The following is a 21,278-nucleotide window of genomic DNA, read 5'->3' as shown; positions in this document are numbered from 1 at the left end:
TGGCGAGAGTGGCGCAGTGCGCCTGCGCCGTCCCGCTGACCCTTGCCAACTTTGCGTTCTACACCTCGTGACCTATGTCTTCGAGTTTCTACTACCCTGTTCAAACAGATGGTCTCACCCACTGCAGCCTTAACAACCTCGGGGACGCTACCACTATCTAGCCTGGAAGGGAGCGTTATTTTTCCGGATATGACACCAAGTTGACCCGGAAAAGGAGGAGATAGGGGCAGTGGAACCTCCGCGGCGGCAATGGAAGGATCCAGCTACAGGGTAAGACTTTGGAAATCATTCCCTCGCTCATCTACAGGAGACGCCCCCCACTGATGGTCCGCTTCCACCTTCTGCTGTGCAGGGATTAGGCCGAGTCAACTTAGCAAGCACCAGCTTCTAGTTACGATGCTGTTGTCACTCTCCGCAGTCCTTAGGGAGAGCCTCCCTTAGCCCCGCCCCCTGGAAAACGCACGCCCATCTGGGGTGCGAGGCGGGACTGTAGACTCGCCACGCCCCATCTCCGCTTGTCAGTCAGGGGCTCTAGACCCCGCCCCTGGGGAAAACGCCTCCCTTAGACCCTTGGCTTTCACTAGGTGGTGTTTGAAAAGGGAGGCGTGTACCTGCACACCAGCGCCCGGAAACACCAGGATCCAGACTCGCTCATCGCCGGCGTCATACGAGTGGTGGAAAAGGTGGGCCGGGATGGAGGTGACATGTGTGGGAACTTCGAATTGAGGGATGAGGGGCATTCGGGTGACTCTACTAAGTCCTCCCCATGTCCCTCAGGACAGCGACGTCTTTCTGCACTGGGCTCCGGTGGAGGAGGCTGGAGACCCAACCCAGATTCTCTTCAAGAAGGTAGGCGACTCGCTCCTCTTCCCCACTCTAGTGGAAGGCAGGGAGTACTCGGGAACCTGTGAGCCTGTTTGCTTTCTGAAATGACCTAATGCCATATCCTTTTGGCTCCTTAGGGGACCCTGCTGGGTTCAGACTTCTCAAGGGGTGTGGCCTAGTTTTGGTCTGAGGCAGCTTTCTTTCCTCTCTGTTTGCTTTACGTTTATTTATTACATTTATTTATTGTGTGTGTGCATTCACATGCCACGGTGTGGGTGTGTGGAGGTCAGAGGATAACCTGTGGTAGCAGGTTCTCTCCTTCCACCGAGTGGGCTCCAGGGTTGAACCCAGGTTGCCGGTTTTGGCAGCAAGTCCAGAACCCTCTCACTAAGCGCAAAGATTTAGATTGTGTGGGGTGTGGAGGGGGTGTGAATGTGTGAGCATGTGTGTGCACTACCTGTGAGTGCATGCAGAAGACAGCACTGCAGACACATGCTGGAGCTTTGGATGGTATGTGGGGACTGGGATCTGAACTCTGGTCTCTGGGACTGTACAGTAAGCCTTGCTAACTACTACACTATCTTTCTGGCCATAGATGACTTATTTGCTTATTTGTGTGTGTTCTACTCGGAGGGGTCATTCATTTCTCCTTGTGGGTTCTCTGGACTGAACTTAGGCCATCTGTCTTACCCATTGAGCCTATGTCTGGCCCTGCTCAACAGTATCCCCTGTCTGTCCATCATCAGTGCCCCCTGTAGACTCACAGCTAGTTACAATGACAATGGCTACCACTTGAAGCTCTTTATTCAGTTACAGTGAAAAGTCAGAAGGACACAGAGGAATCTTGACAAGAACACAGAAAGGGCTGAGAGCAGGGGTGTGAGTCTGTTCTTTTCTTTTTTCTTTCTTTTTTTTAATAAAGGGTTATTTTTTCTTTCTTTTTTTTAATAAAGGGTTATTTTTTTTAAAGATTTATTTATTATATTTATATGAGTACACTGTCACTGTCTTCAGACACACCAGAATAGGGCTTTAGATGCCCATTACAGATGGTTGTGAGCCACCATGTGGTTGCTAGAAACTGAACTCAGGACCTCTGGAAGAGCAGTCAGTGCTCTTAACCGCTGGGCCATCTCTCCAGCCCTGAGCCTGTCCTTTCTCATTGAAGTCAGGACTGACTGTTGGTCTTGTGACTGCAGGTGGTCTCTGTGCACTTACCTGTGTAGCAGCTGTCTCCTGACTCCATAAGCGTAGGGTTGTAGCCTGGCTTTCTGCCAGCCACCATGAAGCTGTCTCCCTCCCGCCTCATTCCCTCCTTGTCCTGCAGCTCGCTTTCCCACTGGGCTCTCAGGCTGCAGGCTGGAAACCCTGAGACCGCAGGTCCTCATTCTGTTATTTCTTCTTCCCAGGACCCGAGTCGGGGTGAGCCCAGCACCTCAGAGGAGGAACCTACCTTTGACCCAGGCTATGAACCTGACTGGGCTGTCATTAGCACGGTGCGGCCACAGCCCCACCTGGCAGAGCCCAGGAAAGGTAGGTGGAACTGTTCCATGGTGGTCTAGGGGACCACATTTTTGCCCTTCATGATCATGGTTCCAATGGCTTCCTTGCCCATAGTCAAGGTGGCATCTAGATGCTTCCTTTCTGGCCTAGGAAAGAATGGCTTGGCTCTGGACATTTCCAATGAGTTATTCTCCTAGGGGTTTCCAGGTTTGTGGGTTGTGGAAGGGCTGACAAGCAGCTAACCACAGGGTAATTTCTTTATTTTTTCTTCTTTTTTTTAAAGACATGGTCTTACTCTGTAGCCTCTTTTGTAGTCTTAGCTGGCCTTGAACTCAGAGATCTGCCTGCCTCTTCCTGGCAAGTACTGGGCTAAAGGGTGAGGGTCACCATGTTCAGCTTCTCAAACCTTTTGTTGTGGCTCAGGTAGGGACTTGGAGCAAAGAGGCCACTAGAGGTGAGACAGCCAGAGGACTAGGGGTGGATTTACCTTTGCGTGCCAAGTAGAGGAATACAGTTTTCAAACAGAAGGTTCTGGAACATTCTGGAACGGACATGTGGCCCACCAGGCTTCTTCCCAGGTCCAGAGGCCTGGGGGAGGGTAGCTACTAGCCAGGCCTCAGATGACAAGGCTGTTGAGAGAGCACACTGCGTGGATCTACACACCCTTCGCCTCTCTCACAGCACCAACCACTCTTTGCTTCCCCCCAGGTGCAGAGCCCAGTTCCTCCCGGAGCTCCTGGGCCTTCTCCGTGAGCCTGGGGGAGCTCAAGTCCATCCGCAGATCCAAGCCAGGCCTCAGCTGGGCCTACCTGGTCCTGGTGACCCAGGCTGGAGGCTCCCTGCCTGCCTTACACTTTCACAGAGGGGGTACCCGAGCCCTGCTCCGAGTCCTTAGCCGATACCTGCTGTTGGCCAGGTAAGCTTCTGCCTGAGCCGGGCCTGTGAGCTGGTGTGTTCTTCTGCAGCTGCAGTTGGAGGCTTCGGGACATGGTCGAAGCACAGTTCTGGTCGGAAGGCGCTAAGAATATCCAGACGCATCCCTTTGCAGTCCCAGTGCTTGGAGGGCTGGGACAGAAGGGACTTCAAGGCCAGTGTAGGTTACGTGGGACTGAAAGTGAGGACAGAGAGAGAGGAACTGGCCCATCTTTATGGGACTTCAGAAGTAGTCTCCTGGTACACAGGAAGTGTCTTTTCATCCCCACAAAGCCATTCATTGGTGCCTCCCTGAGTCAGTCCAACTTGGCCCAGGAGTATAAAGACCTCATTGGCCTCCAAGGCCCAGCTCTGGTCTGGGGCCTTTCCCTGCAGTAGCATTTCAGTGGTTAGGAAAGGGACTGCAGTACCTGGATTAAATGTGGCCAGGCTGGCCTAGTACCACGGGGCCCTTCACCTGTAGCCACCTGTGTGCCCCCTTCCTCCCAGCTCTCCACAGGACTCCCGCCTCTACTTGGTCTTCCCCCAGGACCCCTCTGCCCTGTCCGACTCCTTCCACCACCTGCAGCTCTTTGACCAGGACAGCTCCAATGTGGTGTCTGTGAGTGTCCCTGGGCATGCGTGGGTGTGATGGGTGAGAGCCAGAGGCACTGCTCTGATACCTGTTGCCTATCCTATCCCCAGCGTTTCCTTCAGGACCCCTACTCCACCACCTTCAGTAGCTTCTCTCGAGTGACCAACTTCTTCCGGGGAGCCCTACAGCCGCACCCTGAGGGCGCCTCCTCCCCTAACCTACCCCCGCTGCCAGATGATGAACCAGAGCCTGGCTTTGAGGTCATTTCTTGCGTGAGTGTCAAGTGATCCTGTTTGGGACTTTCTATTGTGTCAGTTTTCTCCTTGGTAACATGGAAACAGTATCTGGAGCTGCTTAAGAAGTGACTTCACACAGGGCCGAGGTGGCGCATTCTTTAATCCCAGCACTTGGGAGGCAGAGACAGGTGGATCTCTGTGAGTTCCACCTGTAGGCCAGCCTGGTCTACAGAGTGAGTTCCAGGACAGCCAGGGCTACACAGAGAAACCCTGTCTCCAAAACAAAAAAACTCCAAAAAAGACGTCACTTGTATGTGGTGTTCCTGGCGGATGTTTTTCCTTGCTGAGGATGTCCAACCCAGGGGCTGTTGCATGCTGGGCGGATGCCCTACCACTGAGCCACACACCCAGCCCCTCATTGGTGATCTACATGAGACTGCTCATCCCCTACTGAACTAGTTTGCCAGCCGTGTCTGGTCTTCTGGACTGGACTTCTCAGTTTCCTAGCCTGGCCTTAGAGTGTGTGACCCTCTTGCCTCAGGCCTGGCTGTGCCTTTCCTGGAAGCTTCCTGCTGGCCAGAGAACGTGTCTTTAGGGTTCCTCCCTGGCCCAGGAAGGCTTAGGACTCACCTGGCCTGTGTCCTGCAGGTGGAGCTGGGGCAGCGTCCCACAGTGGAGCGTGCTCCTCCAGTCACAGAGGAAGAGTGGAACCGCTACGTGGGCCCCGAGGGTCGCCTGCAGAATGTCCCTGAGTTGAAAAACCGGATCTTCTCAGGCGTGAGTGTCAGTGGGTGCAGGCTAGCATGGGCGGCAGATGGCTAGGAGGAAGCCCTCTGACTGTTGCTCCATCGCACCCTCAGGGTCTCAGCCCTGGCCTACGTCGAGAGGCTTGGAAGTTCCTTCTGGGGTACCTTAGCTGGGAGAGCTCAGCTGAAGAGCACAAGGCGCATGTGCGGAAGAAAACGTGAGTGGGAAAGTGTGGCTCCCACAGCCTTGGACAGCTTCACCCCAAGGCTTCACCCTCTCCCAGTCGTCAGGGTCATGGTGTCCTGCAGCCAGCACCAGCCCCCTACTGTTTTGTAGGGCTAGTGTGTGCTGTATTGGGGCTTCTTATACAAATGCTGGTTTGGAGACACTCTGTGCAGTGAACAGCCTCACCCCCTGTGGCTGCCTCCTGACTAGGTGCACCCCTCACTCCGCTGCCGCCCTGTTGCAGTTCTTACAGCGTTGCAGGGGCTGTCAGCTCCTTCCTGTGGGTGTCATGCATCTGCTGTGTCTGGCCCCTTGTGAAGGCCTTAGTGTCCCTGGGCAAGCTTGTCCAGCAGAGAGAGGGGTGGTGACACACATTAGCAGAAGCCCACAGGGTGTCCTGTGTAGAGAAGCATCGGGAGAGAAGAAAGGGAGTTTGGGCAGGTGGCCTCTGTGGGCAGAGCAGGGCGTGAGGAGTGATGATGTGGGCAAGTGTTTTCCAGGTGTCCTCTGGGTGCAGGGGTCCTAGCTCCCGTGTCCCTCCCCTCTCAGGGATGAGTACTTCCGAATGAAGCTGCAGTGGAAGTCTGTGAGTGCTGAGCAGGAGCGGAGGAACTCACTGCTGCATGGATACCGAAGCCTCATTGGTGGGTGGGGCCAGGAAACGTGGTGGAGTTGATATGGTGGGGTGAGCTGCAGTGCCTGGGAAGGTTGTCTTGGGGCCTTGTCAGCTCTCCCTGGGAGATTGGGTGGCCTTACCTCTCTGTGCCTCTGTTTCCCTAGGCATACTAGAGTCTCATGTTGTGGGTGGCGGTAATAGGTTGTGGGGAAGCTCCATCCTCACCCTAGCATGAGCCCAGCAGCTCAGGGCTGCCAGCATACAGGGAACTATCGCTGCTACCTCTGACTAGCTAGGAAGGCCTACCTACTGACCTTGTTCATGTTCCTGCCATGCTGGACTCCACAGAGAGAGATGTAAGCCGCACGGACAGGACTAACAAGTTCTATGAAGGCCCTGAGAACCCTGGGCTGAGCCTGCTCCATGATATCCTTCTTACCTACTGCATGTACCACTTCGACTTGGGTGAGCACTGCACTGAAGGGGAGAGAGTAGAGTGCTCTGGGTGCTCAGGGTGTGGCAGCTGACCCCGTGTTCCCTCAGGCTACGTTCAGGGTATGAGTGACCTCCTGTCCCCGATCCTCTTCGTTGTTCAGAACGAAGTAGATGCCTTCTGGTGTTTCTGCGGCTTCATGGAACTTGTGGTGAGGCGCAGGATGGGAGAGGGGGAGCGGCTAGGGACAGCTGCTAAGTATCCAGTCTGCGCTCTGCCCTCACACTTACCTCCTGCTCTCTGCAGCATGGGAACTTTGAAGAGAGTCAGGAGACTATGAAGCGGCAGCTTGGGCAGCTCCTGCTGCTTCTGCGGGTGCTGGATCAGCCACTCTGTGATTTCCTGGGTAGGTCCTGTGTGAGACCAAGGAAAACCTGGCATTCAAAGGCTAGGGGATGGGGCAGCCTGCTCACCTTGGGCCAGGTGAGGTTTCTCTAGACTCTCAGCTAGGGTCATAGCATTCCTGCTAAGTTCCTTGTTGCTGAAGGGGCAAGGATGGCTGTGGCTCACTTGGTAGGGAGTGGATGGTAGTGCTGCATAGAGCAGGAGAATTGATGTGTGTAGTCATGCCTGTCATCTGCCTGTCCCACTGTCCAGCACACTGTGATCTGGGCTGTAGCTCGATTTAGCTGTGGGCAAGGCTAACTGCCAGTGCTCCTCTTCTAGATTCTCAGGACTCGGGCTCGCTGTGCTTCTGTTTCCGGTGGCTGCTCATCTGGTTCAAGAGGGAATTCCCCTTTCCTGATGTCCTCCGGCTGTGGGAGGTGGGCGGCCAGTTGGGGTGAGAGGGCTGGTAGAAGGACTGGGAGGTGGAAGGCATATGGGCAGGTCAGGATGGGGCTTCAGGGGTTCCTTCTGACACCCCAGGTGCTGTGGACAGGGCTTCCTGGCCCCAATTTGCACCTGCTGGTGGCCTGTGCCATCTTGGATATGGAACGGGACACCCTGATGCTGTCTGGCTTTGGCTCCAATGAGATCCTTAAGGTGAGGGCACTTCCCACCTTCTACTCTAACTTAGATGTGGAGTCCACCTGCAATGTATGCTGCTAGCCTTGGGATTGAGTGTTGATCGCTTTGGATGGGGTTGGAACTGCCTGTTTTTCCCACTTACCAGGTTACTAGGCTGTACTTATAGAGCAGTGAAGGAGAGGAGCCTGCCCCTCCCCAGTGAGGGCTCTTCCTTGTGTGCTTCAGCATCCACCTGTGATAGCAGGGAATGCTATGGAAGATTGTGGCAGGCCAGGGACTCCTGAAGCTGGACCCTATACCCCTAGCACCAGTCTGCTTCTGTCCATCACCAGAGTGCAGGCATGGACCTGACTTTCCCTTTCCCACAGCACATCAATGAACTGACCATGAAGCTGAGTGTGGAGGATGTGCTGACACGGGCAGAGGCTCTGTACAGGCAGCTGACGGCCTGCCCAGTGAGTCTTTAGTGCTTACCTGATAAACCCCATGGCTCCCCAGCCAGACTTTCCTCCTCCCACACCTACTGACTCTACCCTCACCCATCAACTAGCCTCTTGGACCACTCCTCTCCCCACAGGAGCTGCCACACAATGTGCAGGAGATCCTGGGGCTGGCACAGCCAGAAGAGCCTAGTAGCCCATCTCCTCCGGTATCTCCGATGCCCTTGTCACCTACTCGGGCCCCGTTGCCCCCGCCGCTGCCTGAGGAAGTGATCCCGCAGCCTGACAGCAGTCTTGAGATTCTGCCTGAGGACGAGGATGGCGCCTGACTCCTAGCCCGGTGCATCTGACCGGGTTCCTGCAGATTGACAGGTCCTGAGCTCCATGTCCATGGAGGAGGCCTGGAGCGAAGTGAGACCATGAGCCGGCCAATGAAATGGAGGAAGGTCCTCCTAGAGGTCCGGGATTCCCGAGTGCCCGCCCACCAGCTGCTGCCATTGTGAGGCAATAAACCGTTCTTGGTTGACTGCGCTGGCTGGCATCAGGACACTTTGCTTTTCCCATCTTGCTCATAGCCCATGCTGGCCTCAAGGTTGCTGGGTTTTTGTTCCAGTCAGGATCTGTCAGCACCCCAGCATCCAATGGCTTCTGATCTCTTCACCACGGTGTAGTGTTCATTCACTCAAGTGTCGCCCCACCTAGGGCAGTTATATTCTGGAAACCAGTGCATTGTGGAGGGAAGTGAGCCTGTGGTTTAACAAAAATAACTTTATTGTGGGCTATTAGTGTAGGTGGTCTGTCTGCCCTGAAGAGGGCTGGCTTAGGAGCTGGGTGCTCACTTCCTCTTTGCGATTAGGAGTGGTCCCCCACTCGGTGCATTTGCGGGGTGCCAGATCCCCCATGACCATGCCACTCAGGGATGACTTCCCCATGCACCTGTACATGCTCCGAAGGATATATATTCTGGTGGGCGTGCCCCTTCTCCTGGGGGACAGTCTCCACGAACACGTGTCCCTGCAGCTCGGGAATGGCCTCCACAAACGCGTGTTGCTGCCCCTCGGGGCTCGTTTCCACCAACAAGTGTTTGTGAGAGGGCTCCTGTTCATCTGGGCTGACTTCTTCCCGCGCCTGCTGCTCCTCGGGCCTCTCCCCTTCAGGATACTGGTCCAGATAGTTGGCCTCTGCATATGCATGCTCCATCATCTGGGGGTCGACCTCCCCGTACCCATAGTTATTATTGATTCTCACCGCGGCCCGCAACCCGGACTTGACAGCGGTCTCTACCCAGCCATGCGGGAGAGCTGTGTGCTCGCCCGCGAAGTAAATGCGGCCGAAGGGGGCTGACCAGTCATAGTCCTCAGCCTCGCGCCCGTACAATGGCGGCTGCACCACGAAGCCTCCCTGGCTATGCGGGTCCTCTGCCCAGCGCTTGACCACACCCCTGCCGTCCCACAGCCGGAACACCACAGGCCCGTGCAGGGCCGCCACGTCCTGGAGCACCAAACGCAGGGTCTGGTCGGTGCTCAGTCCAGCGAAGGGGGCTGCAGCGTCCGACCACGTGTAGGAGGCCAGAAGCAGTGAGCCCTCGCCCTGCGCGGGATAGAATATGAGGCGCGATGGGCGGTCAGTGTTGGAGTGGCCGCCCTCGATGTGCTCCTCGTGCCAGAAGGGCCGACGGAAACTCAGAAAAACCTTGCTGGCTGCTACGTAGTGAAGCGCGCGCAGTGCCTCCTGCCTCTTGCGAGTCAAGGGCGGCGAGAAGGTAATGCGCTGCAGCGCGGGTCCACTGGCAGTCAGCAGCACCACGTCGGCTGTCAGCGTCTTCTCGCTGTGAAGCGAGGTGGCAATGTGCACGCGCACATCGTTCCTCCCCTGAGTGATCGACACCACAGGCGCGTTCAGTAGCAGCGCCCCGGACAGTGAGCTCAGCAGAGCTCGCGGAAGCAGGTCCCAGCCACCTACGATGCGGCTGTACCTACAGGGCGGGGCAAAGAAGGGCGGGCACACTGACCCCAACTCTTAAGGCCCTGTCCCCTCTGGCCCTGTCCCTCCCAGGTTGCCCCGCCTTGTGGCTTGCCCCATCCGTTGTGCCCTCACCGGAGTCTATCGCTCAGGCAGGCGTGCGCACGTAAGGCTTCTGCAAAGCTGAGGTAGAAGAAGCCCTCCTCGGACATCACATCTCCCAGGAGCTGCACAGCCGGCCGGGACAGGTTGCCCTCCTCGAGGAGGTATTCCTGTGCAGTGGGCAGGGGCACTAATCAGACCTTCCTTTCCTGCTGAGCCCTGTATCACAACTATCTCTTGTGACAGAAGAGGGAAATCACCTTGCCTCACTCACCAGAAGCGTATGCTTGTTGAACTTATTCATGGCTTTCTTGCAGCCCAAGGCCTTGAGGTCTTTGAAGGCCTGTGGGGACAATCAGAGGACCCTTGTTGCAGCAGGAACAGCAATTTACCTCACTTCAGGTCCCAGGCATTAGCTCATGATGCATACACCTGCTCTGAAGCGGGAGTCCTCCAAATACTGGGTTTCCCTGTCTGTCCACCCAGTCAGCAGTAGCGTGTGTTTTTGTGCAGGCCAGTGAGGGCAAGCCAGTAGAGATCATTGTCTAGACCATTGTGGGCATAGGCAGGTGAGGGCCTCTCACAGTCCAAGAGGATGATACTACCAGCAAAGACTATTCAGTAGTGTCCCCCCTCACCCACAACTTCCCTTAGCTCCCCACCCCCACCCCCAGGAGGAACCACTAGAGTCCCACCTCTACTGGCCCCCAAGGACCAGCTGCCTCCGTTAACCCTTTCTTGCAGAAGGCAGTTGTAGTTCTAAAGTATAGAGAGCAGGGCTGCCTCCCCTGCTATATGCAGGCTCTCCAGCCTGGCATTTAGTGATCTTTGAGCTCCTTCCAAACATGGCCTCCAGCCTCTTTACCTAGACCTCCTTGTCATGGGTAAGGTGGAAGTCGAGGATACAGACTTAGGGGTGATGGATGAGGAAGGTTGGGTTCCAGGAGCAGAGGAGGGTATGCCTGGATCACCAGGTGGACTAAGGAGAGGGAAAGCTGGTCTGGCTCATGGGCCTGAGAGGCACTGGGGAGGTACATGGAGTTGTAGGCAGGATCATCTGGATGGAAAGATCCTTTTGGGACACGAAAAGAGGGTGATGTCTGACAGCACTGTCCGAGTCAAGCAGATGGGGACACAGAGTAGCAGTGTTGCTGGAGGGTCCTGGGAGTGAGTGCCAGGGGCTACAGTAGTGGGTGAGCTGGAGGGATGGAGAAAACACCCGCTAGCCATCAGCAGACGTGATAGTAGTAGACACAAGACTCTTGGGGGCAGGGCTGAGCTCTGCAGGAAAGCCGGTGGCCACCTTGTTGAGTGCCATCTGGTAGATGTCCTCTGGGGAATGGCCCCTTTCCCTGTTGTTCAGGTTGTAGCCCAGCTTTTCTGGCATCTTCTCCACCACATAGTTTCGCAGCTTCACATTATGCACCTCCGTCCACGTGTTCTCATCATACTGTGTGAACTGAGTCAGGTTGAGGCCCAGGGTCCTGCAGAGCTTGTGCAAGATCCTAGAAGTGGGAGGCTGCTTGAGAGAGGCCTGGCCTGGCACCATAAGAGGGCCACTGGAGATGGGCATCAGACTACTCACTGGGGACCTGAGGGCTGGCTCAGGAGTCGGGGTGGGGATAGGGGCAGAGCTCAGGCAGCTTGCAGGCTAGGGCACTGATCACCCGGGCTCTCCGGAAGGCATTACTGAGGGGTGTGAGTGGAAGTAAGGTCTAGACCCAACTTTTGACTGGGTGGGAATAGGGGTGAAACTGGAGATGAGTTGGAGGTGTAGCTTGAAGCCCAAAGTTCTATAAGCATTACCTCAAAACACAGATACTGGTGCCTGGACTGGGGATAGAGCTTGCTTCTGGTTGAGCCCAGACCAAGAATGAGGCTGGGATTGGCTGAGCCTGAATCTGGGACGGGAGTTGGCAAAATGTGGGAGTGGGTATGGAACTGGGCTCTGGCTAAACCTTGGTGTAGAGGTGGGGCTCTGCTGCCTGGGTAGGTGGGACCTCACCTGTGAGAGCTGGGCATTCGCATGGCCCCAAGCTCCCCTATCCAGCCTGTCTTCTCATCCCGGAAAGTGAAGATACGGCCCCCAATCCTGTTATCTGCCTCCAGGATGGTGACCTAAAGAAAAGCGGCCAACAGGGACCTCAGCTCCCTCACTACATTCCCACTAGCCCCTGCCTGTCTTGCCCCCAATAGTAAAGGACACCTAGAATAGAAGGGCCTTTCTTCTGGGTAGGAGGGGCTGCTCGGAAAGAAAGGTCTCAAGACTGTAGCAGGAAGACTAGCAGATGGACTGTAGAGGGACTTCCCAGCTTAAGGCAGGAAGAGGGGGATTTCCTAGTTTGTACAGAAGAGTTGGGGCTGGCCCAATCTCATTCCTAGGGTTAGGTGAGGGATACTCTCCCTTGAGGATTTCTCAGGCCCCTTACCTCCAAATCCCCATCTCAACTCTTGACAGTTACATTAAGAAGAGGAAGTAGGCCTTCCCTCCAGGACGGGTAAGTGGAGTGCAGTGGGTCAATGAAATGGGGGCTCTAGGAAAGGGTAGCTTCTCTCCGTCACACTACCCAGGACTCCCCACCAGCAGCAGGAAAGGCTCCCTGAGGACTACAGGCAGCACTTCTCACCTTGTGTCCTGCATCACTGAGCATCTTGGCTGCTACCAGCCCTGCCACGCCTGCACCAACCACTACCACCTTCTGGGGCTTCGAAGTCCGATTGAGGCCCAAGGTCACCACCTTGAGTAGCTGCTCATAATCGTGGTCCTCCATACACTTCTCAATAGGGTTCAAGCTGGAGGCTGCCTTCCAGTCCAGAGAGCCTGCCAGACCAAGGAGGGTGGCCGCCAGGACAAGACGCAGGGCTGGCAAAAGGACAGGGTCAGCACATAGGCACCAGAAGTGCAGGAGTCAGCCGTAACCCCAGCACTCCCTCCTCCTCTTGGCTGCTCACTTACCCAGCCCAGCCATGGCTCAAGTGGCAGCTGCTGTCTGAGTGAAGAAGTAGGGGGTCAATGTGGTGGGGCCAGGGATCCCCAGCCTGTCTCCCTCCTTCCTCTCTGGGCATGTATTTCCCCAGACCTAATCTTGACCATTATGGCCTGGCTCCCTCCCCTCCTGCTTTCCAGCCTTGGGTTCTGGGTTCCAGTCATTGCCACCACCCTCCATGTAGCTCTACCTTCAGCTCTCTTGGGCAGGACTGCAGAGCAGAGCCTCTGCGACTCTCCCCTTAAAAGTAGCCAGCCCCGCCCACTCACCTCCCTCGGGAATTAAAAGTGCTTTCCTGAGCTAGGGTCAGATGCTGGGGGAGGTGATGGGAATAAATATCACAGGAGGAAGTAACTCAGTCTATTTTTCTTCTTCCTGCTTCAAATAGCTTTGGGGAAGCTGGGGGTGGGGACTACCCACCCAGGTGGCAGTGTTGATGGTGGACCCTGTGCTCTAGGCTTCTTGGACTTTTGTCTTGGGTCTGCCCATCCCCTCCCCATCTCTCCAAGAATGTCTGTATGAAATGGGCACACACAAGTCTGGGGCCTTTCACATTTGAAGCCCATATAGGCCTACTCATGTCACATGGTCCAGCACAATGGCAGGAATGGAGCCAGGTCAGGGCCTGCATATAGCACCTGGCCAGGTCCAGAACCTGTTTGCTGCAGCTGCAGGAACATGGGCAGGACTGGTTGGTGATGGCTAAGTGGCCACTTGTCCTTTGTCCTTCCTGCTTTGTCTTAAGTACTGCTGGGCAGCAGACTCTAGACTGACACCTCAGAGAAATGACCCTAGAAGCCTCTGCCAAAACTGGTGAGGTGAGGCAACAGGATGCAGGGGGTTTTCCTTGGGGTTGGGGAGAAGATGGGTTAGGAGAACAGCTAGGGTGGGAAATCACAGAGAGCGCAGGCTGGGGAACTCCAGAGCCCATTAAGTAGATGGTGGTTGGTGTATATGTGTGCTCTGTGGCAAGTGCAGTCATGCAGGCTGGAGACCTCAGGTCAGGCAGAACTCTGGCACAGTACTTGGTCTCAGTCTTACAGAGGAACTGACAGTCCTGGGAGGAGGGTGGAGTGGGCAACATCTGCTTCACAGCCTGGAATTTATTTTGGCTCTTTGAGATAGTTTCTCTGTGTACCCCTTGGCTGTCCTGGTATCAGAGATCCACCTGCCTCTGCCTCCATTGTGTGGGGATTAAAGGTGTGTGCCATTACATTTCAACTTATTTATAGACAGGATTTCATTCTGTATACCAGGCTGGCCTCAAACTCCCTATGACCCCCTCCCTTCCCTGAAGACAAGAATACCAGCAGCATCTGTTGCCAGTGCTCCTCCTCAGCTTCTGGAGTTCATTCTGCACCAGTAAGACAGCCCTAAGTTGCCATGGTAAGAGTAAAGGTAGGCCTGGCATACAGGGACTACAGCTTTGAATTTTAAAAGTTTTCACTTATGTGGTTGAGTTTTGCCTTTATGAATGTTTATGTACCATGTTTATGTCTGTCTGTTGCCCAAAGAGGCCAGAGAAGGACATTGGATCTGCTGGCATGGAAGTGACCAGTGGTTGTGAGCTCCCAGGAAGGTCTTGGAAATTAAGCCCTGGTTCTCTGGAAGAACAGTCAGTGTTCCTAACCCTTGAAGCACGTCTGGCCTCAAGAGAACACTTCTGGGTCCCTGGTCAGAGATCGGAGCTACACCTGTTCCCCTAGGAAGCTCTGAGGAGCAAACAGAATGGATTCAGGTATTGTTGCCAAATCCCAAGCTAGTGATGCTATGTGTGACCACATGTATTTATCATCCCAGTCTATCCCCATGATCAGGAGAGTTCAAGGCCAGCTTGGGCTACAATGAGACCCTACCTCAAAAATATAAATATTTAAAACTCCCAAATCCCATGTTAGTGCCAATGGTATTATTGAATGTAAATCAGGAGTGCCGAGGGTTGGGGCACCATTGGGATAGACTCCTTTCCTGGCTATGCTGAGGTCCTGGGAACAAGGCAGGGCATGGAATCAGAAGCTAGGAGCAAGCAAGTAAGTGTCCTGCAACAAAGGCAGGACCCCAGACACTAGTGTGTACATTTGTGACACACCCACCAGCTGTTGCTGGCTTTGGGAAACCCAGCTTCATTATGGGCCTTTTAGGTAGAAATGGTCTTTGGGGATCCCCTGCCCATTGTGGCTTGTATCCAATCCACAGAAACAGTGCCACATCCCGGCAGGCGGTGCCTCCCATGAATCCTAGGGGCAGGGATAGTGGGAGGGGCTCTGGGACCTAACTGCATAGCTTTCAGTCTGAAGTCTAGTGGATTGAATTCAGTGTCACCAAAGGAGGGGGTAGGGTGACCCAGGCCTGGACAGGAACAGAGCAATTGTGGCCTCCACCCTGCCTCCCTACCCCAGAAAGGGGACACTCACTGCATGGTGGTCTTTGTGGGGCTCTCCTGGCGCCCATGGCCTTGCTGGTCAGCCTGGAACTGAGGTCATCCTTTAGCGCAGGCAGAACCAGGATGAATGATAGCTTTCTCCTACAGCCTTGCTAGGCCAGAGAAGCCAGGTCCTGATAGGAAGAGCAGTTGGTAGGCTGTGGCAGGATTTTCTAGAGAATGCCTATTTTTGTTTTGGTTTTTTGAGACAGGGTCTCACTTTGTGGCCTAGGCTGTTCTCAAAACTGAGGCCATTCTTCTGCCGTTGCCTTTTAAGACTATGGCTAACAGGCATGCCACCATGCCCCCTGCTTACCCTGTGACATGGCTAACAGGCATGCCACCATGCCCCCTGCTTACCCTGTGACATGGCTAACAGGCATGCCACCATGCCCCCTGCTTACCCTGTGACATGGCTAACAGGCATGCCACCATGCCCCCTGCTTACCCTGTGACATGGCTAACAGGCATGCCACCATGCCCCCTGCTTACCCTGTGACATGGCTAACAGGCATGCCACCATGCCCCCTGCTTACCCTGTGACATGGGACTATTTGGAATCACCTTTCAGACACACTATCTGTAGGATGTGTTTTTTTTTTTTTTTTTTTTTTTTTTTTTTTTTTAAGATGTTTCCTTAGTGACAGGAATGGTCAACTTTCCCTGTGAATACTTGAGGATTTATAGCCAGCAGTCTGTTTTACAATGTATGAGGATATGGCTGTGTTCCAAAAAGTTTTACTGACAAACAGAAGGTAAGGCCACAGGCAGCCAACTTCTACCCTCCAAGATAGGAACTACCCAGCACTTGGGAGGCAGAGACAAGCAGATCTGATTCAAGGCTACCCTGGTCTACATAGAGTTCCAGGCCAGTCAGGACTATGTACTATGTCTCAAAAAATATGGGGGGAGGAAAGGCGTGCATCACTTAGATGACATACAGTTCAGTTGGCAATGTGTGTGTCTAGCATGCACGTAACTTGGGTTCCATCCCTGCATCATATAAACCAGCTGTGGTGGTGCACTATGATTCCAGCACTCACGAGAAACTTCATTTCAAAATAAAAACGTATTTACAATGAAATTTTACTGATAGCTATTTGGAATGCTTCCCTTCTGTGGGACCACTTTTTCTGGGCGTTCCTCTCCTTCAGAAGCTGAACTTTTGCCAGACCCTTTAATCAAATCAGTAACTGCCCTGAGACCTTTTAAAACTATGTCAGCCTCTTCAAATTTAACTCCTCTTTATAACAAAGTAACCAACTTTTCTAAGTAGACTTGCCCTTCCCACTCAATCAGCTGCTACTTAAGCAAACTTAACTACCTCTTTAAGGCTTGAGAGGACCCAGAGTGTCTGGGTTTGATTCTGGTTCGAAACAACCTTAAAACATCTCATAAACACTAGAAACAGCTTGTGTATATATTGGTCACATCTGTGTGCAGTTTTCAAATGCTGCCTTGTAACATTCCTTAGAAAACTTTTAGAGACCTCTGTAAAAAACAAAAACAAAAAATCAGTGGCTGGATGGTAGTGGTAGGGGCACTTGCCTTTAATCCCAGCACTCAAGAGGCTGAGGTAGATGGATCTCTGGTATACATAGATCAAGTCTCACAAAGCAAAGCACACTCATTCCTTCCCCATACCTTGTTTTCTGTGCTGCTCAGTATAGAGCAAAGCCCTTTGCTAGGCAGACAACAGGGGACAGAGGAGTGGAGTTTCAACTCCAGCTCCCTCTTGGCCTTAGCGTGACATGGACACAACTTCCTCTTATTTGACATTTTACACTTTTTCCCCCTTTCTTGAGTTTCACACTAGGCCAGGCTAGTTCCCCCATGTTGGGTCAGACTGGCCCTTGGCTATCCAGGGAGAGGTGTGGAATAGGCTCCCCATGCAATCAGTCACCTTTGCTGTCTTCATGGTGATTTAATGAGACCGGTCAGCAAGGCAGGGCATCTGCCTGTGTTCTTCCTAGAGAAGGAAACTGCAATTGTAAGTGTAACCTGGGCATGCCCAGCAGGTTGCCAATAGCATTGCCATCCTGGGCACCCCTCCCCAATTCCCCCAGCACAGAGATCTAGTCTCTTTTCTTCAAAGTAGGGCAGATGTCAGGGCATAATTTCAATGTTTCTAAACTACAAGGTCACTAGGATGTAGTAGCAGGGACAGAGTGTGCACTTAGCATACATGCAGGCCCTATCTTCAAAATAGAATTCATCTTTAGGTCCAATATACAATCCTGAACAAGGACACACATTAAAATGCATTTTTATTAAAACGCACACCCTTATTGTTTGAGCCCACCAATGACAATCATGTATATAAGACACATCTTTAGAGGAACTGAGACCTAAGCATCATAATCAATTGGGAGTCAAGTCATGGAGTGCAGGGCTGGGCTGTAGTGTCTTGCCCATAGTCTTAGAGCTTAGGTGGCTAAGGCAGGAAGTTCACAACAATTCAAGAACTTGGGCTAGAGTGGGGGGATCCTGTCTTAGACCAATGAAATGTCACACATCACAGGAAGGCCACTGGGGTCGTCAGGACTTGCGTCCTCCCAGTTCACTGGCCCTGCCTCTACGTGGTTATGTAGCAATGTAGTTCAAGATGATCTGGAATTCCAGAGTACTGGGGTGACAGGCGTTCACAATGCCAGTTCTTTACGCTTTGAGATTTTATGACTCTGCCTACATGTGTATCTCTGCACTATGTGCAGACGGTACCCAAGCTGCCCAGAAGAGGTCAGATAACCTGGGACTGAATTACAGGGTGGTTGTAAGCTACCACGTGGGTGCATTGAATCAAAATAGGGTCCTGTCCTTGGAAGAGCAGCCAACCTGTGTTCTTAGCCACTGAGCGACTACCTCTCTATCTAGCCGCTCATCCCACCCCCAGCTTTCTCCTGTGCCAACATGACCCAACATGACCCAAGTGGCCCCACTGCTGGTTCAAGGTCCCCCAGTCCTATAGCCAAGTGCCGGGCCTAAGTGAGACCAGCATCTGGAAATCACCCCTCAGTGTTCATTTCCCACTGCTGATGACATCACAATGACACCTGCACGTATTAGGGTAATGGATGACTTACCACTTAGGCACAATGGTAGACAGGACTCTTCTCACACCTGCAGCCTGCCCACCCCATGAAGGTAGAGACTGGGCCCTATGGCTCAGCCAGCGCTTCCAACCCGGGCGGCATAGGAGTACCACCACCACACCAGCTGTGTCCTGCCCTATCCTGCCAAAGCTTGGACCCACTACCCATACTCACAGCAAGTCTGGTTTCACAAATCTTCCTTTATTTAGAAAAGCAACAAACATTTTGATCAGGGACCACAAAGGCTACAATAGAGTGCAGAGAAATAAAATAGACATGACTGCCAGCTTCACCACTGTGGATCTAAGATAGGTTTGACACTGGGATATTCAGAAGCAAATCTGCATCCACTTTGGCCTCAAAGACGTATCAGCAGTCAGTCCCTGCCACAGAAGCGCACAAGATAGGAGTGAGAGGTAGCCAGTGCAAAAGTGGTGCTTTGGTGACTCCACTCTATGTGCCAGAGCCTCTGGAGGACACGGGCTTGACAGGAATTAGAGACGCACAGAAGCCTGTCTCCACCCCAGGTGAGTCTCTCGTCTGGAGCACCTATCCACCCTCACAGTAGTACTGGAGTGGCTGAAGGATGAGTTCTGCCACAAGGAGAGCTGAAGCTTGCAAGGGAGCGCTGGATTCACCACTTGCCCTTGTTCTTTAAATGCTGGCCGAGAGTTCAGTGACCTTCACATTGGTCTCCAGAGCACACAGGTTATATCCATGAACATCATGCCTTTGCAAAACACTTCTGATAACAGGGAATCAAAACAAAGAGCATTTTTCTCAACAACCAACCACGGGAAAGGCAGCAGCCCTGCAACCCAAGGAGCCCCTCCCCCCACTCACGCGTGGCTAGTCAAAGGCAATGCGCAGACTGCGCTCCTGTTCCTTGCGCCGGCCCTCACATACACGGCTAGCCTCCTCCACCCTCCTCTGCAGCAGGGCAGAGCTCTGGTCCACCCACTGAAGAGAGTCCATGTGTGCATTGAGGATCTTGCAGATCTGTTGCAATGGGTCACTGGTGTCTGCAGGGCCACCAGCCATGTTCAGGTGCTCGATGATATCCTTGAGGTCCTGTGCCATGCGCTTGAGCTGAGCATCAATGTTCTCAGCCAGCTTGTAGGTCTTCTCACGCTCCTCATCAGCGTGCTGAAGGTATATGGTGCCACTTTGCTCCTTCACTGACTCCTCCAATGGGCTCAGGAGGTCTTCCAGCTCCTTCTGCTGCGACAGGATAAAGTCCAGCTCCTGGTCCAGTCGCTTCTGATCCAGCTTCACCTTTTCCACCTCTCGGTGCAGGCTGGTGATCTTCTCCCCATTCTCAATCAGTGTGCGGTCCCAGGCATTGACCTGTGTGGCCTGCTGCAGGAAGTGCCGCTCCTGATCTTCCAGCTCCAGACTCCACTTGTTGATCAAGCTTTCCAGCTGTGCATAGGTCATCGCTGGACCTGTGGCAGTCCCAGCTGCTGTGCTGGAGGCAGGCAGAGCAGTAGCTGCTACACTGCTGGGGCCAGCTGACACCAGGGGTTTCAGACTTAAGGCAAAGCCAGTGGTTGTGGTAGAGGCGGCAGCGGCAGCAGCAGTGGTAGTAGTGGTGGTAGTGGTAGTGGTGGTGCTGGTGGTGGAGGCACCAGGAGCTGCTCCAGGGGCCTTGAGGCTGAAGCCCAAAGTCCCAGCACTAGGAGTTGCTGCAGTTGTCACCGGAGCTGGGAGGGAGAGCCCTGTAGCACTGGATGAGGCAGGAGCAGCAGCTATGGAAGCAAAGAGTGTAGACCCTGCACTGGTGGTGGCAGCAGTGGGTGCAGCAGCAGCTGGCTGTGTAGCTCCTGCTGTAGTAGTCACCAGAGTGGCTGGTGTGAAGGGAGAGCCAGACAGTGCTGTGGGCTGGGCAGAGCTACCCACAGAGCCAAGGCTGAAGCCAGAGGCTCCAGGCTGGGATGCACTGCCACTGGTGAATGAGAACCCAGTGGAGCCGGTGGACGGAGCAGAGGTGGTAGAAGAGCCAAAGACAAAGCCAGTGGGGGCTGTCCCCTGGTTGGAGGTGCTGCCACTTGAGATGGCATTGGTGAGGGTGCTGCTGCCAAGCCCAAAGCTGCCAGTGTTGGCCGTGGCTGGTGTGGCAGCTGCGTTACTCAGGCTGAGCTTTGGGGTGCTGATCCCCAGGGAGAAGCCTGTTCCTCCAGAAGCAGGTGTTGTTCCAAAGTTGAATCCTGGGGTCTGTGTGGTTGGGGTCTGTGTGGTGAGTGAGAAGAGGCTGGTGGAAGGGGTGGTCGCAGCTGGCTGGGAGGGAGTCCCAAAATTAAACCCTCCGGTGCCGGTGCCAGAAGCAGAGAAGGAAAAGCCAGTGGCAGGTGTGGTGGTCGCAGTCTTTGCGGTCCCAAATGTAAAGCCGCCAGCAGGAGCCCCGGTGCCTCCAAAGTTAAATCCACTCATGGTTGTGGAATCTTCAGGTGGCAGCTACTTCGACTCTGGGGCAAATCCGTCAGCGTCTGCAACCTTGGGGAGGTTTCTAGAGCAGAGGAAGTGACATGGTCAGATGGCAGTTTGGGACAGGCAAGCTCAGTGGTGTGGAGGGTAGTGGGGCTGGATGCAGAGCTGGCAGCAGCCCTGCTGTTTCCTTTGCTAACCTGACCAATTCCAGTAAACCAATGGGAGTTGAGTGCTCCTGGGCACGCGCAGCTCCGAGGCAGTTCACAAGAAGGCACTCTAATGAGATAGAACCAGGACAGAAGGTTGGGCATGAGAGCCCAGTGCTTAGGGATAAGTAGAGACCCAGGCCAGCTAATCAGATATTACTTGGGGTTTTCCTCTAGGTGAAAATCAGTAGTGGTTGGGAGGGACAAAGGGAAAAGAGACCAAGCACTCCATAAGCCAAGAGCAGCCATAGTCCATCCCATTAAGAACACTAGACTTCTAGAAGTTTTGACTGAAGCCACTCCAGGCAGAGATGTCCAGGTACTTTCCCCATAGCTTATATGGTGAGGAAGGTGACAGGGAGCACTGCATCATCTTCCCAGGACCACAAGCTAGCAGGTGGTGAGACAGGAGTAAGTTCAGTGGACCTGATGGAGTCACCGGGCACTTTCCCTATACTGGTGTGGAACAATGAGACCAAGATGCAAAGCTGACTAGCCCACACAGTACTCCATGTGGAA

General features: G+C 53.9%; 4 protein-coding genes across 5 annotated transcripts in view; 1 reads left to right on the top strand and 3 right to left on the bottom strand.

The window, feature by feature from the left end:
- The first annotated feature begins 39 nt into the window (after positions 1-39).
- Positions 40-8,343, top strand: Tbc1d17 (TBC1 domain family, member 17). 2 transcript variants are annotated; one of them, NM_001042655.1, is made up of 17 exons: positions 40-270; positions 585-683; positions 778-849; positions 2,235-2,358; positions 3,037-3,244; positions 3,751-3,862; positions 3,946-4,107; positions 4,720-4,848; positions 4,932-5,035; positions 5,593-5,687; positions 6,008-6,124; positions 6,203-6,303; positions 6,399-6,498; positions 6,819-6,916; positions 7,020-7,136; positions 7,490-7,576; positions 7,699-8,343. In NM_001042655.1, exons 1-17 carry the CDS (start codon positions 250-252, stop codon positions 7,888-7,890), a joined length of 1,938 nt encoding a protein of 645 aa, NP_001036120.1. In that variant the 5' UTR covers positions 40-249; the 3' UTR covers positions 7,891-8,343. The 2 variants fall into 2 exon arrangements, 1 of the variants encoding a protein (NP_001036120.1); XR_391338.4 differs by having other exon boundaries at positions 178-270; positions 6,819-6,933; positions 7,699-8,092.
- On the bottom strand, positions 8,310-12,831 carry Il4i1 (interleukin 4 induced 1). Its single transcript, NM_010215.3, has 8 exons — positions 12,803-12,831; positions 12,582-12,615; positions 12,253-12,488; positions 11,631-11,743; positions 10,929-11,130; positions 9,900-9,968; positions 9,659-9,795; positions 8,310-9,536 (listed from the first exon to the last, which is right to left on the bottom strand). The coding sequence occupies exons 2-8, from the start codon at positions 12,592-12,594 to the stop codon at positions 8,414-8,416; spliced, it is 1,893 nt and encodes a 630-aa protein (NP_034345.2). The 5' UTR covers positions 12,595-12,615; positions 12,803-12,831; the 3' UTR covers positions 8,310-8,413.
- The window catches only part of Il4i1b (interleukin 4 induced 1B), a 24,435-nt gene continuing 11,471 nt past the window's right edge, over positions 8,315-21,278 (bottom strand). Inside the window, exons 2-9 of the mRNA NM_001171024.1 lie at positions 16,938-17,003; positions 15,027-15,168; positions 12,253-12,488; positions 11,631-11,743; positions 10,929-11,130; positions 9,900-9,968; positions 9,659-9,795; positions 8,315-9,536 (exon numbers count right to left, since the gene is read on the bottom strand). Of these exons, the coding sequence (NP_001164495.1) occupies positions 8,414-9,536; positions 9,659-9,795; positions 9,900-9,968; positions 10,929-11,130; positions 11,631-11,743; positions 12,253-12,488; positions 15,027-15,063 (1,917 nt within the window). The 5' untranslated portion in view covers positions 15,064-15,168; positions 16,938-17,003 and the 3' untranslated portion in view covers positions 8,315-8,413. The remainder of the gene's footprint in view (positions 9,537-9,658; positions 9,796-9,899; positions 9,969-10,928; positions 11,131-11,630; positions 11,744-12,252; positions 12,489-15,026; positions 15,169-16,937; positions 17,004-21,278) is intronic.
- Positions 17,283-21,278, bottom strand: part of Nup62 (nucleoporin 62) — a 15,749-nt gene continuing 11,753 nt past the window's right edge. The window contains exon 2 of the mRNA NM_053074.2: positions 17,283-20,632. Within this exon, the coding sequence (NP_444304.1) occupies positions 18,976-20,556 (1,581 nt within the window). The 5' untranslated portion in view covers positions 20,557-20,632 and the 3' untranslated portion in view covers positions 17,283-18,975. The remainder of the gene's footprint in view (positions 20,633-21,278) is intronic.

Source organism: Mus musculus, chromosome 7, assembly GCF_000001635.26.
Source record: "Mus musculus strain C57BL/6J chromosome 7, GRCm38.p6 C57BL/6J".
NCBI lineage: Eukaryota > Metazoa > Chordata > Mammalia > Rodentia > Muridae > Mus > Mus musculus.
This window is presented reverse-complemented; position numbering and strand designations above follow the sequence as displayed.

Coding starts and splice junctions, on each gene's coding strand:
- Tbc1d17 (NM_001042655.1), top strand. CDS start 250: ATGGAAGGATCCAGCTACAGG. Junction 850..2,234: donor CCCAGATTCTCTTCAAGAAG/GTAGGCGACTCG, acceptor TCTTCTTCCCAG/GACCCGAGTCGGGGTGAGCC. Junction 6,304..6,398: donor GCGGCTTCATGGAACTTGTG/GTGAGGCGCAGG, acceptor TGCTCTCTGCAG/CATGGGAACTTTGAAGAGAG.
- Il4i1 (NM_010215.3), bottom strand. Junction 11,744..12,252: donor TCAGTGATGCAGGACACAAG/GTGAGAAGTGCT, acceptor GCTTTTCTTTAG/GTCACCATCCTGGAGGCAGA. Junction 9,796..9,899: donor TCAACAAGCATACGCTTCTG/GTGAGTGAGGCA, acceptor CCCACTGCACAG/GAATACCTCCTCGAGGAGGG.